Source organism: Anomaloglossus baeobatrachus, chromosome 3 (assembly GCF_048569485.1).
Source record: "Anomaloglossus baeobatrachus isolate aAnoBae1 chromosome 3, aAnoBae1.hap1, whole genome shotgun sequence".
Classification (NCBI taxonomy): domain Eukaryota; kingdom Metazoa; phylum Chordata; class Amphibia; order Anura; family Aromobatidae; genus Anomaloglossus; species Anomaloglossus baeobatrachus.
Window position 1 is genome coordinate 2,755,252 of NC_134355.1, and position 14,484 is coordinate 2,769,735.

At 51.4% G+C, this 14,484-nt stretch overlaps 1 protein-coding gene across 1 annotated transcript in view; it reads left to right on the forward strand.

Annotated features, from left to right (window-relative positions):
- Nucleotides 1-14,484, forward strand: part of LOC142295858 (solute carrier family 22 member 7-like) — a 217,004-nt gene that overhangs the window by 98,301 nt on the left and 104,219 nt on the right. Inside the window, exon 6 of the mRNA XM_075338946.1 lies at nucleotides 13,403-13,506. Coding sequence (XP_075195061.1) covers nucleotides 13,403-13,506 — 104 coding nt within the window. The remainder of the gene's footprint in view (nucleotides 1-13,402; nucleotides 13,507-14,484) is intronic.

Consider the following 14,484-nt stretch of genomic DNA (forward strand, 5'->3'; position numbering starts at 1 on the left):
GTGGATGCTATTTTTGCCTTTTTTCCTAGTTCTCCTGGTCCCCCTTTCGAGCCCGGGATCAGTACTTTGTCATCTTTCCTGTGACTGAGGTTTTCATGCATTTTTCTCTTGTGTATAATGTTTATTTGATTCTGTGTCGATTAGTTTTGAAATGCTATGAAGACGGTTCATTCTCAGTGAAAGAATGCAGAGTGGAGTTTCTCTGTCTGAACATGGTCCTGCGGTTTTCGGTCATATATGCGTTTGGTCCATTGTGCTCCCACTGATGATCTTTATCAATAGGACATACTGAGAATAAAGTGAATGCTTTTTCCACCATTTTTGCATAGTCCCTTTTTGTTGTATTTAGTATTCCTCTTCTATGTTCTGCTCACTATTAGTCCTGGTGGACAGTGAATATTTTCTGCCTATGGCAGTTGCTACTCAGCCTAGTTTTTGAGATAATCTCCGCTTGTATATTATCCTGCCTAGTGTCTTTCACAAGAGTTCCCTGATGTAGTGGGGGGGGATCGTGTGGTCCTCAGGGAATGTTGATCATCAGGAGTTGGCATATATTAGGGTTTTGCTGGCTGCACCTAGTGATCTATCCTATCCTTTGTGCATAGTTAGCAGGGCCTCTCTGTGCTTAAGTCTATCCCTATCCACCTGTGTATTGATTACTTCTTACATCATTGTCTTTATATGTTGGGGCTTTACCTATCTCTTTGGGGCGGCTCTGAGGCAAGTTAGGATTCCTTTCTTCTTTGAGGCTAGCTAGTTTCTTAGGCGGTGACGAGGCGTCTAGGTAGAGTACGCGCGCTCCACCGCTATTTCTAGTTGTGTATATATATATTCAGGAGGGTGCTGCCTGTTAGTTACCAATCACTCTTGTGCTCTATTTTTGTGGTTTACCAGGTTTTTTCCTCCTGGGCTCTTGGGGTAGTAGTTTATAGTTCTTGGGTTGCCTCTATCTCTAGATTGAGGAGTTTATCCTTGAATGAGATATTTATGGGAATGTCAGCGGCCTCCAGACAATAACACAACTTCTATATAGATGCATTATACATTCTACCTGCAGTCACCTCTAGGGGGAGCTCACAGGACACAGTGTACACAGCTCCCATACAGATACATGGCACATATTATCTGCAGCCACTACTAGGGGGAGCTCACAGCACACAGTGTATACAGATCCCAAAGAGATAATTATACATTTTACCAGCAGTCACCACTAGGGGGAGCTCACAGCACACAGTGTATACAGCTCTCATAGAGATAATTACACATTCTACCAGCAGTCACCACTAGGGGGAGCTCACAGCACACAGTGTATACAGCTCTCATAGAGATAATTACACATTCTACCAGCAGTCACCACTAGGGGGAGCTCACAGCACACAGTGTATACAGCTCTCATAGAGATAATTATACATTCTACCAGCAGTCACCACTAGGGGGAGCTCACAGCACACAGTGTATTTAGCTCTCATAGAGATAATTATACATTCTACCAGCAGTCATCACTAGGGGGAGCTCACAGCACACAGTGTATACAGCTTCCATAGAGATACATTATACATTCTATCAGCAGTCATCACTAGGGGGAGCTCACAGCACACAGTGTACACAGCTCCCATACAGATACATGGCACATATTATCTGCAGCCACTACTAGGGGGAGCTCACAGCACACAGTGTATACAGATCCCAAAGAGATAATTATACATTTTACCAGCAGTCACCACTAGGGGGAGCTCACAGCACACAGTGTATACAGCTCTCATAGAGATAATTACACATTCTACCAGCAGTCACCACTAGGGGGAGCTCACAGCACACAGTGTATACAGCTCTCATAGAGATAATTACACATTCTACCAGCAGTCACCACTAGGGGGAGCTCACAGCACACAGTGTATACAGCTCTCATAGAGATAATTATACATTCTACCAGCAGTCACCACTAGGGGGAGCTCACAGCACACAGTGTATTTAGCTCTCATAGACATAATTATACATTCTACCAGCAGTCATCACTAGGGGGAGCTCACAGGACACGGTGTATACAGCTCCCATAGAGATACATGGCACATATCTGCAGCCACTACTAGGGGGAGCTCACAGCACACAGTGTATACAGATCCCAAAGAGATAATTATACATTCTACCAGCAGTCACCACTAGGGGGAGCTCACAGCACACAGTGTATACAGCTCTCTTAGAGATAATTACACATTCTACCAGCAGTCACCACTAGGGGGAGCTCACAGCACACAGTGTATACAGCTCCCATAGAGATAATTATACATTCTACCAGCAGTCACCACTAGGGGGAGCTCACAGCACACAGTGTATACAGCTCCCATAGAGATAATTATACATTCTACCAGCAGTCACCACTAGGGGGAGCTCACAGCACACAGTGTATACAGCTCCCATAGAGATAATTATACATTCTACCAGCAGTCACCACTAGGGGGAGCTCACAGCACACAGTGTATACAGCTCCCATAGAGATAATTATACATTCTACCAGCAGTCACCACTAGGGGGAGCTCACAGCACACAGTGTATACAGTGCTCATTCTACCAGCAGTCATCACTAGGGGGAGCTCAAAGCACTCAGTGTATACAGCTCTCATAGAGATAATTATACATTCTACCAGCAGTCACCACTAGGGGGAGCTCACAGCACACAGTGTATACAGCTCTCATAGAGATAATGATACATTCTACCAGCAGTCACCACTAGGGGGAGCTCACAGCACTCAGTGTATACAGCTCTCATAGAGATAATTATACATTCTACCAGCGGTCACCACTAGGGGGAGCTCACAGCACACAGTGTATACAGTGCTCATTCTACCAGCAGTCATCACTAGGGGGAGCTCACAGCACTCAGTGTATACAGCTCTCATAGAGATACATTTTGTAGCATCCTATAGATAAATCTAATCCAGCTGCAAAGAGATCCCAACTCACAGCTCATGTCGGTGATAAGAAGTCCTTCTCCTCTTCCTCTTTCTCTTCTTCAATTTAAAAAAAATCGCAAATATAACATGCACTATGAATTTGTATATATACAGTCATGGCTGAAAGTGTTGGCGCCCTGGAAATTGATCCAGAAAATTAAGTTTTGCACCCAGATAATTATCACAGTTACAAGTTTTGTTATACACAGGTTTATTTCCTTTGTGTTTATTGGCTCAAGACGAAGGAAACAGGCAAATTTTACAATATTTTAAGCAAAACTCCCAAACTTTTCAACAAAATTTTTGTCTCCTCCTTTTAATATTTGGCTGCGCCCTTTACCGTCTGGAATAAATCTCTTCCATCAGTCGCCTCCTGTCCCCGTCCACAGCTTCTTCCTCCTCTCACCTGAAATCTCGGACTCTTCTTTATAAACGTCTCCTGGTCTCTCATATCTGAAGACGTCTTCTCTTCTCCCAATTCTCGGTCAAGGCCCCCATTGCCAGAGGCAGCAAAACAACCCCAAAATCTGACCTCCACCATATGTGACTGTAGGTTCTGTGATCTTCACTTTGTAGGCCTCATTCTGTTTTCGGTAAATAGTAGAATGATGGCTTTACCATAAAGCGCCATCTTCATCTTATTTGTCCATAAAATGCTTTCCCAGAAGGGTTTTGGCTACTCACTTACATTTTGGATTTTTTTCTGTCTTTGTCCCAGCAGTGGGGTCCTCCTGGGTCTCCTCCGTAGCATTTTTCTGTCTTGTCAGCAGTGAGGTCCACCGTAGTCTCCCCCATAGCATTTTATTCAGATGTGGACAGATACTTTGTGTTTACATTGATGCCCCTGAGCTGGAGGACGGCTTGAATTTCTCTGGACCTTGATTGGGCCTTAACCACCATTCGGACTTTCCTGCATTACAACCTTTCATCACTTTTTCTCTGCTGTCGACATCCAGGGAGATTATCTACAGTGCCATGAGTTGTAAACGTCTGGATTATGTTGTGCACTATGGACAAAGGAACATCAAGATCTCTGGAGATGGACGTGTAACCTTGAGATCATTGATATTTTTCACCAATTTTGGTTCTTCAGTTTTCAAACCATTTTCTTCTCCTCTTTCTGTCCTTTATGCTTTGTGCGGCACACACAGAGACACAATGCAAACATTGAGGCAACTTCTCCCATTTTTATCTGGTATCAGGTGTGATTTCCATATTGCCCACTCCTGTTACTTGCCACAAGTGAATCTGAAAGAGCATCACATGCTAGAAACAAAGTTGTTTACCCACAATTTTGGAAAGAGGCCAACAATTTTGTCTGGCACATATTTGGAGTTTTCTGTGAAATACTGTTCAATTTTTTTTTTTTTTTTTTTTTTTTGATGTTCTTCCAATAAACACAAGGGAAATCTCTCCAAAAGAATTAAGTTGCATTAGTTTTAATGAATATGATATCCGTAGTGAGGATTGTAGTTGGAGCTGTATAAGGGGTAGAGGCTTTGTGTGAGAGAATGGTGGTGTCAGCACTGATCTGCGTGGGGTGCAGTGTAAGAGAATGGTGGTGTCAGCACTGATCTGCGTGGGGTGCAGTGTAAGAGAATGGTGGTGTCAGCACTGATCTGCGTGGGGTGCAGTGTAAGAGAATGGTGGTGTCAGCACTGATCTGCGTGGGGTGCAGTGTAAGAGAATGGTGGTGTCAGCACTGATCTGCGTGGGGTGCAGTGTAAGAGAATGGTGGTGTCAGCACTGATCTGCGTGGGGTGCAGTGTAAGAGAATGGTGGTGTCAGCACTGATCTGCATGGGTGCAGTGTGTTATATACAGGTTGATAGGAGAAGTTGAGCTGCAGAATATGATGATTAGGAGAATGACCATCTTGTTCCCCTGTGACTGCTCCTGACCATTTTGTGATGTGAGTGTGACGCCCCGGCCTATCAGGTGGTCACAGGGTATTGTGCAATCTGCCCTTCTGCACAGTATTCACCCTCCTTGGTTATGGGTCCTGGTCCTTTGGTGTTGCTAACAGCTTAGCCAATCAAAATCCTAGCAACACTTTGCACTTTACCCACCAGACACACCATTGGAGGGCCTGAAGGGAATAGGGCCGCCCACATGGGGGGTTGGTAAGGGGAAAGTGAGGAAAGTGACAGTTGAGCAAAAGTTGTGAAAAGGAGAGGAGGTGAAGTGACTCTCGTGAGGAGAGATCACAGGAGGAGCAGGGCTCCTGAGTACTAGGTGGCAGACATTGGTCTGGGCCTGGTAGGAGCTGGAACCCCGGTCGCAGGGGGATAGTGTCAAGGGGCACGGACTGACGAGGAGGGCGGCCGGCGGCCTTGAGCTATCACCGGGCAGGGGCCAGGGCACGATGGGGTACGTGGACCCTAGGTCGGAAAGTAGCTTCACATGTTCCGGTAATTTACCCGATGGGGGTGAAGACTTCAAGATTCATCCCCAACCCGCTCCAAAATCGGGGTACTAGCGCACCGATGGGATAGGACTTTCCCAATACAGTCCAAAGAAATCCTACGCGTGAACCCTGTGAGCAAGCTCACTGCGTTAGCCATACGGGTGAGCGAGACCCGAAAAGTTTTATACCTGAGGGTCCAAATTGAGACAAAGGTTGCCAAGGACAGGGCCACAGGCTAACATCAACACCAAGGGCATGGACCCCAGCGTGCTCCCCGCAGACTACAGTGGTGCTCAGAACTTTGGTTTACAAGCTGTCGGTGTAGTTATTCCAGGACTGAGTGAGTACACTGAAAACCTCCCTGTTCCTATCCCCTACGGCACCCAAACACCAACCATGCAATGGGCCCGGGACACAAACCCCCTGCCCACGGAGAGGTTAAACATCAGGCTGCCACACAATAGTCACCGGGCTCCCCAACGGCAGCGGTCCCTCACATTACCACACACCGTGGGTGGCGTCACAAACTTTCTAATCCCTTTGTACATGTCCCCCCACTTCTTTTAATTCGAGTGTCCGCGGGACCCCCGGGTCCGGAGACCCCTCAAGCAATCGCAGATCCGGATCCGAGCGGCTTGGCCGCTGACGTGGGGGTGGTACTTGATGGCTCCTGACCATCTTGTTCCCTCTGTGATGGCTCCTGACCATCTTGTTCTTATGTGATGGCTCCTGACCATCTTGTTCCCTCTGTGATGGCTCCTGACCATCTTGTTCTTATGTGATGGCTCCTGACCATCTTGTCCCCCCTGTGACTGCTCCTGACCATCTTGTTCCCTCTGTGACGGCTGCTGACCATCTTGTTACCCCTGTGACTGCTCCTGACCATCTTGTTACCCCTGTGACTGCTCCTGACCATCTTGTTCTTATGTGATGGCTCCTGACCATCTTGTTCCCTCTGTGACTGCTCCTGACCATCTTGTTCTTATGTGATGGCTCCTGACCATCTTGTCCCCCCTGTGACTGCTCCTGACCATCTTGTTCCCCCTGTGACTGCTCCTGACCATCTTGTTCCCTCTGTGACGGCTCCTGACCATCTTGTCCCCTCTGTGACGGCTCCTGACCATCTTGCTCCCCCTGTGACGGCTGCTGACCATCTTGTTCCCTCTGTGACTGCTCCTGACCATCTTGTCCCCTCTGTGACGGCTCCTGACCATCTTGTTCCCCCTGTGACGGCTCCTGACAATCTTGTTCCCCTTGTGACGGCTGCTGACCATCTTGTTCCCTCTGTGACGGCTCCTGACCATCTTGTTACCCCTGTGACAGCTCCTGACCATCTTGTTACCCCTGTGACAGCTCCTGACCATCTTGTTACCCCTGTGACAGCTCCTGACCATCTTGTTACCCCTGTGACAGCTCCTGACCATCTTGTCCCCTCTGTGACTGCTCCTGACCATCTTGTCCCCTCTGTGACGGCTCCTGACCATCTTGTCCCCTCTGTGACGGCTCCTGACCATCTTGTCCCCTCTGTGACGGCTCCTGACAATCTTGTTCCCCCTGTGACTGCTCCTGACCATCTTGTTCCCTCCGTGACGGCTGCTGACCATCTTGTTCCCTCTGTGACAGCTCCTGACCATCTTGTCCCCTCTGTGACGGCTGCTGACCATCTTGTCCCCTCTGTGACGGCTCCTGACCATCTTGTCCCCTCTGTGACGGCTCCTGACCATCTTGTTCCCCTTGTGACTGCTCCTGACCATCTTGTTCCCTCTGTGACGGCTCCTGACAATCTTGTTCCCCCTGTGACTCCTCTCGTGAGGAGAGATCACAGGAGGAGCAGGGCTCCTGAGTACTAGGTGGCAGACATTGGTCTGGGCCTGGTAGGAGCTGGAACCCCGGTCGCAGGGGGATAGTGTCAAGGGGCACGGACTGACGAGGAGGGCGGCCGGCGGCCTTGAGCTATCACCGGGCAGGGGCCAGGGCACGATGGGTTACGTGGACCCTAGGTCGGAAAGTAGCTTCACATGTTCCGGTAATTTACCCGATGGGGGTGAAGACTTCAAGATTCATCCCCAACCCGCTCCAAAATCGGGGTACTAGCGCACCGATGGGATAGGACTTTCCCAATACAGTCCAAAGAAATCCTACGCGTGAACCCTGTGAGCAAGCTCACTGCGTTAGCCATACGGGTGAGCGAGACCCGAAAAGTTTTATACCTGAGGGTCCAAATTGAGACAAAGGTTGCCAAGGACAGGGCCACAGGCTAACATCAACACCAAGGGCATGGACCCCAGCGTGCTCCCCGCAGACTACAGTGGTGCTCAGAACTTTGGTTTACAAGCTGTCGGTGTAGTTATTCCAGGACTGAGTGAGTACACTGAAAACCTCCCTGTTCCTATCCCCTACGGCACCCAAACACCAACCATGCAATGGGCCCGGGACACAAACCCCCTGCCCACGGAGAGGTTAAACATCAGGCTGCCACACAATAGTCACCGGGCTCCCCAACGGCAGCGGTCCCTCACATTACCACACACCGTGGGTGGCGTCACAAACTTTCTAATCCCTTTGTACATGTCCCCCCACTTCTTTTAATTCGAGTGTCCGCGGGACCCCCGGGTCCGGAGACCCCTCAAGCAATCGCAGATCCGGATCCGAGCGGCTTGGCCGCTGACGTGGGGGTGGTACTTGATGGCTCCTGACCATCTTGTTCCCTCTGTGATGGCTCCTGACCATCTTGTTCTTATGTGATGGCTCCTGACCATCTTGTTCCCTCTGTGATGGCTCCTGACCATCTTGTTCTTATGTGATGGCTCCTGACCATCTTGTCCCCCCTGTGACTGCTCCTGACCATCTTGTTCCCTCTGTGACGGCTGCTGACCATCTTGTTACCCCTGTGACTGCTCCTGACCATCTTGTTACCCCTGTGACTGCTCCTGACCATCTTGTTCTTATGTGATGGCTCCTGACCATCTTGTTCCCTCTGTGACTGCTCCTGACCATCTTGTTCTTATGTGATGGCTCCTGACCATCTTGTCCCCCCTGTGACTGCTCCTGACCATCTTGTTCCCCCTGTGACTGCTCCTGACCATCTTGTTCCCTCTGTGACGGCTCCTGACCATCTTGTCCCCTCTGTGACGGCTCCTGACCATCTTGCTCCCCCTGTGACGGCTGCTGACCATCTTGTTCCCTCTGTGACTGCTCCTGACCATCTTGTCCCCTCTGTGACGGCTCCTGACCATCTTGTTCCCCCTGTGACGGCTCCTGACAATCTTGTTCCCCTTGTGACGGCTGCTGACCATCTTGTTCCCTCTGTGACGGCTCCTGACCATCTTGTTACCCCTGTGACAGCTCCTGACCATCTTGTTACCCCTGTGACAGCTCCTGACCATCTTGTTACCCCTGTGACAGCTCCTGACCATCTTGTTACCCCTGTGACAGCTCCTGACCATCTTGTCCCCTCTGTGACAGCTCCTGACAATCTTGTTCCCCTTGTGACGGCTGCTGACCATCTTGTTCCCTCTGACGGCTCCTGACCATCTTGTTACCCCTGTGACAGCTCCTGACCATCTTGTTACCCCTGTGACAGCTCCTGACCATCTTGTTACCCCTGTGACAGCTCCTGACCATCTTGTTACCCCTGTGACAGCTCCTGACCATCTTGTCCCCTCTGTGACTGCTCCTGACCATCTTGTCCCCTCTGTGACGGCTCCTGACCATCTTGTCCCCTCTGTGACGGCTCCTGACCATCTTGTCCCCTCTGTGACGGCTCCTGACAATCTTGTTCCCCCTGTGACTGCTCCTGACCATCTTGTTCCCTCCGTGACGGCTGCTGACCATCTTGTTCCCTCTGTGACAGCTCCTGACCATCTTGTCCCCTCTGTGACGGCTGCTGACCATCTTGTCCCCTCTGTGACGGCTCCTGACCATCTTGTCCCCTCTGTGACGGCTCCTGACCATCTTGTTCCCCTTGTGACTGCTCCTGACCATCTTGTTCCCTCTGTGACGGCTCCTGACAATCTTGTTCCCCCTGTGACTCCTCTCGTGAGGAGAGATCACAGGAGGAGCAGGGCTCCTGAGTACTAGGTGGCAGACATTGGTCTGGGCCTGGTAGGAGCTGGAACCCCGGTCGCAGGGGGATAGTGTCAAGGGGCACGGACTGACGAGGAGGGCGGCCGGCGGCCTTGAGCTATCACCGGGCAGGGGCCAGGGCACAATGGGGTACGTGGACCCTAGGTCGGAAAGTAGCTTCACATGTTCCGGTAATTTACCCGATGGGGGTGAAGACTTCAAGATTCATCCCCAACCCGCTCCAAAATCGGGGTACTAGCGCACCGATGGGATAGGACTTTCCCAATGCAGTCCAAAGAAATCCTACGCGTGAACCCTGTGAGCAAGCTCACTGCGTTAGCCATACGGGTGAGCGAGACCCGAAAAGTTTTATACCTGAGGGTCCAAATTGAGACAAAGGTTGCCAAGGACAGGGCCACAGGCTAACATCAACACCAAGGGCATGGACCCCAGCGTGCTCCCCGCAGACTACAGTGGTGCTCAGAACTTTGGTTTACAAGCTGTCGGTGTAGTTATTCCAGGACTGAGTGAGTACACTGAAAACCTCCCTGTTCCTATCCCCTACGGCACCCAAACACCAACCATGCAATGGGCCCGGGACACAAACCCCCTGCCCACGGAGAGGTTAAACATCAGGCTGCCACACAATAGTCACCGGGCTCCCCAACGGCAGCGGTCCCTCACATTACCACACACCGTGGGTGGCGTCACAAACTTTCTAATCCCTTTGTACATGTCCCCCCACTTCTTTTAATTCGAGTGTCCGCGGGACCCCCGGGTCCGGAGACCCCTCAAGCAATCGCAGATCCGGATCCGAGCGGCTTGGCCGCTGACGTGGGGGTGGTACTTGATGGCTCCTGACCATCTTGTTCCCTCTGTGATGGCTCCTGACCATCTTGTTCTTATGTGATGGCTCCTGACCATCTTGTTCCCTCTGTGATGGCTCCTGACCATCTTGTTCTTATGTGATGGCTCCTGACCATCTTGTCCCCCCTGTGACTGCTCCTGACCATCTTGTTCCCTCTGTGACGGCTGCTGACCATCTTGTTACCCCTGTGACTGCTCCTGACCATCTTGTTACCCCTGTGACTGCTCCTGACCATCTTGTTCTTATGTGATGGCTCCTGACCATCTTGTTCCCTCTGTGACTGCTCCTGACCATCTTGTTCTTATGTGATGGCTCCTGACCATCTTGTCCCCCCTGTGACTGCTCCTGACCATCTTGTTCCCCCTGTGACTGCTCCTGACCATCTTGTTCCCTCTGTGACGGCTGCTGACCATCTTGTTACCCCTGTGACTGCTCCTGACCATCTTGTTACCCCTGTGACTGCTCCTGACCATCTTGTTCCCTCTGTGACGGCTCCTGACCATCTTGTCCCCTCTGTGACGGCTCCTGACCATCTTGCTCCCCCTGTGACGGCTGCTGACCATCTTGTTCCCTCTGTGACTGCTCCTGACCATCTTGTCCCCTCTGTGACGGCTCCTGACCATCTTGTTCCCCCTGTGACGGCTCCTGACAATCTTGTTCCCCTTGTGACGGCTGCTGACCATCTTGTTCCCTCTGTGACGGCTCCTGACCATCTTGTTACCCCTGTGACAGCTCCTGACCATCTTGTTACCCCTGTGACAGCTCCTGACCATCTTGTTACCCCTGTGACAGCTCCTGACCATCTTGTTACCCCTGTGACAGCTCCTGACCATCTTGTCCCCTCTGTGACAGCTCCTGACAATCTTGTTCCCCTTGTGACGGCTGCTGACCATCTTGTTCCCTCTGACGGCTCCTGACCATCTTGTTACCCCTGTGACAGCTCCTGACCATCTTGTTACCCCTGTGACAGCTCCTGACCATCTTGTTACCCCTGTGACAGCTCCTGACCATCTTGTTACCCCTGTGACAGCTCCTGACCATCTTGTCCCCTCTGTGACTGCTCCTGACCATCTTGTCCCCTCTGTGACGGCTCCTGACCATCTTGTCCCCTCTGTGACGGCTCCTGACCATCTTGTCCCCTCTGTGACGGCTCCTGACAATCTTGTTCCCCCTGTGACTGCTCCTGACCATCTTGTTCCCTCCGTGACGGCTGCTGACCATCTTGTTCCCTCTGTGACAGCTCCTGACCATCTTGTCCCCTCTGTGACGGCTGCTGACCATCTTGTCCCCTCTGTGACGGCTCCTGACCATCTTGTCCCCTCTGTGACGGCTCCTGACCATCTTGTTCCCCTTGTGACTGCTCCTGACCATCTTGTTCCCTCTGTGACGGCTCCTGACAATCTTGTTCCCCCTGTGACTCCTCTCGTGAGGAGAGATCACAGGAGGAGCAGGGCTCCTGAGTACTAGGTGGCAGACATTGGTCTGGGCCTGGTAGGAGCTGGAACCCCGGTCGCAGGGGGATAGTGTCAAGGGGCACGGACTGACGAGGAGGGCGGCCGGCGGCCTTGAGCTATCACCGGGCAGGGGCCAGGGCACGATGGGGTACGTGGACCCTAGGTCGGAAAGTAGCTTCACATGTTCCGGTAATTTACCCGATGGGGGTGAAGACTTCAAGATTCATCCCCAACCCGCTCCAAAATCGGGGTACTAGCGCACCGATGGGATAGGACTTTCCCAATACAGTCCAAAGAAATCCTACGCGTGAACCCTGTGAGCAAGCTCACTGCGTTAGCCATACGGGTGAGCGAGACCCGAAAAGTTTTATACCTGAGGGTCCAAATTGAGACAAAGGTTGCCAAGGACAGGGCCACAGGCTAACATCAACACCAAGGGCATGGACCCCAGCGTGCTCCCCGCAGACTACAGTGGTGCTCAGAACTTTGGTTTACAAGCTGTCGGTGTAGTTATTCCAGGACTGAGTGAGTACACTGAAAACCTCCCTGTTCCTATCCCCTACGGCACCCAAACACCAACCATGCAATGGGCCCGGGACACAAACCCCCTGCCCACGGAGAGGTTAAACATCAGGCTGCCACACAATAGTCACCGGGCTCCCCAACGGCAGCGGTCCCTCACATTACCACACACCGTGGGTGGCGTCACAAACTTTCTAATCCCTTTGTACATGTCCCCCCACTTCTTTTAATTCGAGTGTCCGCGGGACCCCCGGGTCCGGAGACCCCTCAAGCAATCGCAGATCCGGATCCGAGCGGCTTGGCCGCTGACGTGGGGGTGGTACTTGATGGCTCCTGACCATCTTGTTCCCTCTGTGATGGCTCCTGACCATCTTGTTCTTATGTGATGGCTCCTGACCATCTTGTTCCCTCTGTGATGGCTCCTGACCATCTTGTTCTTATGTGATGGCTCCTGACCATCTTGTCCCCCCTGTGACTGCTCCTGACCATCTTGTTCCCTCTGTGACGGCTGCTGACCATCTTGTTACCCCTGTGACTGCTCCTGACCATCTTGTTACCCCTGTGACTGCTCCTGACCATCTTGTTCTTATGTGATGGCTCCTGACCATCTTGTTCCCTCTGTGACTGCTCCTGACCATCTTGTTCTTATGTGATGGCTCCTGACCATCTTGTCCCCCCTGTGACTGCTCCTGACCATCTTGTTCCCCCTGTGACTGCTCCTGACCATCTTGTTCCCTCTGTGACGGCTGCTGACCATCTTGTTACCCCTGTGACTGCTCCTGACCATCTTGTTACCCCTGTGACTGCTCCTGACCATCTTGTTCCCTCTGTGACGGCTCCTGACCATCTTGTTCCCTCTGTGACGGCTCCTGACCATCTTGTTCCCTCTGTGACGGCTCCTGACCATCTTGTCCCCTCTGTGACGGCTCCTGACCATCTTGTTCCCCCTGTGACGGCTGCTGACCATCTTGTTCCCTCTGTGACTGCTCCTGACCATCTTGTCCCCTCTGTGACGGCTCCTGACCATCTTGTTCCCCCTGTGACGGCTCCTGACAATCTTGTTCCCCTTGTGACGGCTGCTGACCATCTTGTTCCCTCTGTGACGACTCCTGACCATCTTGTTCCCTCTGTGACAGCTCCTGCAGAAGACGGTCTCGTTGGAGAATAGAAAATACAATTTCTGGGATCTCGTGAGGACCCGGCGGCTGAGGAAGAACACTCTGTGTCTGGGGATCATGTGGTAGGACACCCCGAATCTTCTCCTGCTGATGGGTGGTGGGTCGGGGTTTTCTGCAGATTCGGGGTACAGCATGTCGGTGGAGACATATGTGACTATGCAATATGAGGGTTATATGGTGATGAAAGGGTAATCTGTCCTCCCCCCTTATCAGACAGCTATGTATCACACGTATCACCCCAGCTGCCCCTCCTGACTTCACCAGGCTCACCAATCCTTCATGAGTTCTGAATGCGGAGAGGAGGGAAAGGAGCTGCAGGTCTCCTGTGTCCCATTCCAGGTTTGGGGGGGCCCCATGCAAATGAAATGTTTGTCTGGACACACTGACATCTACCAATCTAATCCCCTTATCCTGATCCCCCTACATCTTCCCAGGGAAATCTCCTCACAGCTTTTAAGGATGAAAGTTGACATACAGATGAATCCATAAGTTTCCCTCCGCTCTCTAAACAGACACATCTGCATGTTTTCCCTCCGCTCTCCATACAGACACATCTGCATGTTTTCCCTCCGCTCTCCATACAGACACATCTGCATGTTTTCCCTCCGCTCTCCATACAGACACATCTGCAGGTTTTCCCTCCGCTCTCTATTCAGACACATCTGCAGGTTTTCCCTCCATTCTCTATACAGACACATCTGCAGGTTTTTCCCTCCGCTCTCTATACACACACATCTGCAGGTTTTTCCCTCTGCTCTCCATACTGACTTATCTGCAGGTTTTCCCTCCGCTCTCTATACACACACATCTGCAGGTTTTTCCCTCCGCTCTCCATTCAGACTCATCTGCAGGTTTTCCCTCCGCTCTCTATACAGACACATCTGCAGGTTTTTCCCTTTGCTCTCTATACAGACACATCTGCAGGTTTTTCCCTTCGCTCTCTATAAAGACACATCTGCAGGTTTTTCCTTCTCTCTCTATATAGACACATATGCAGGTTTTTCCCTCCGCTCTCTATACAGAGACATCTGCAGGTTTTT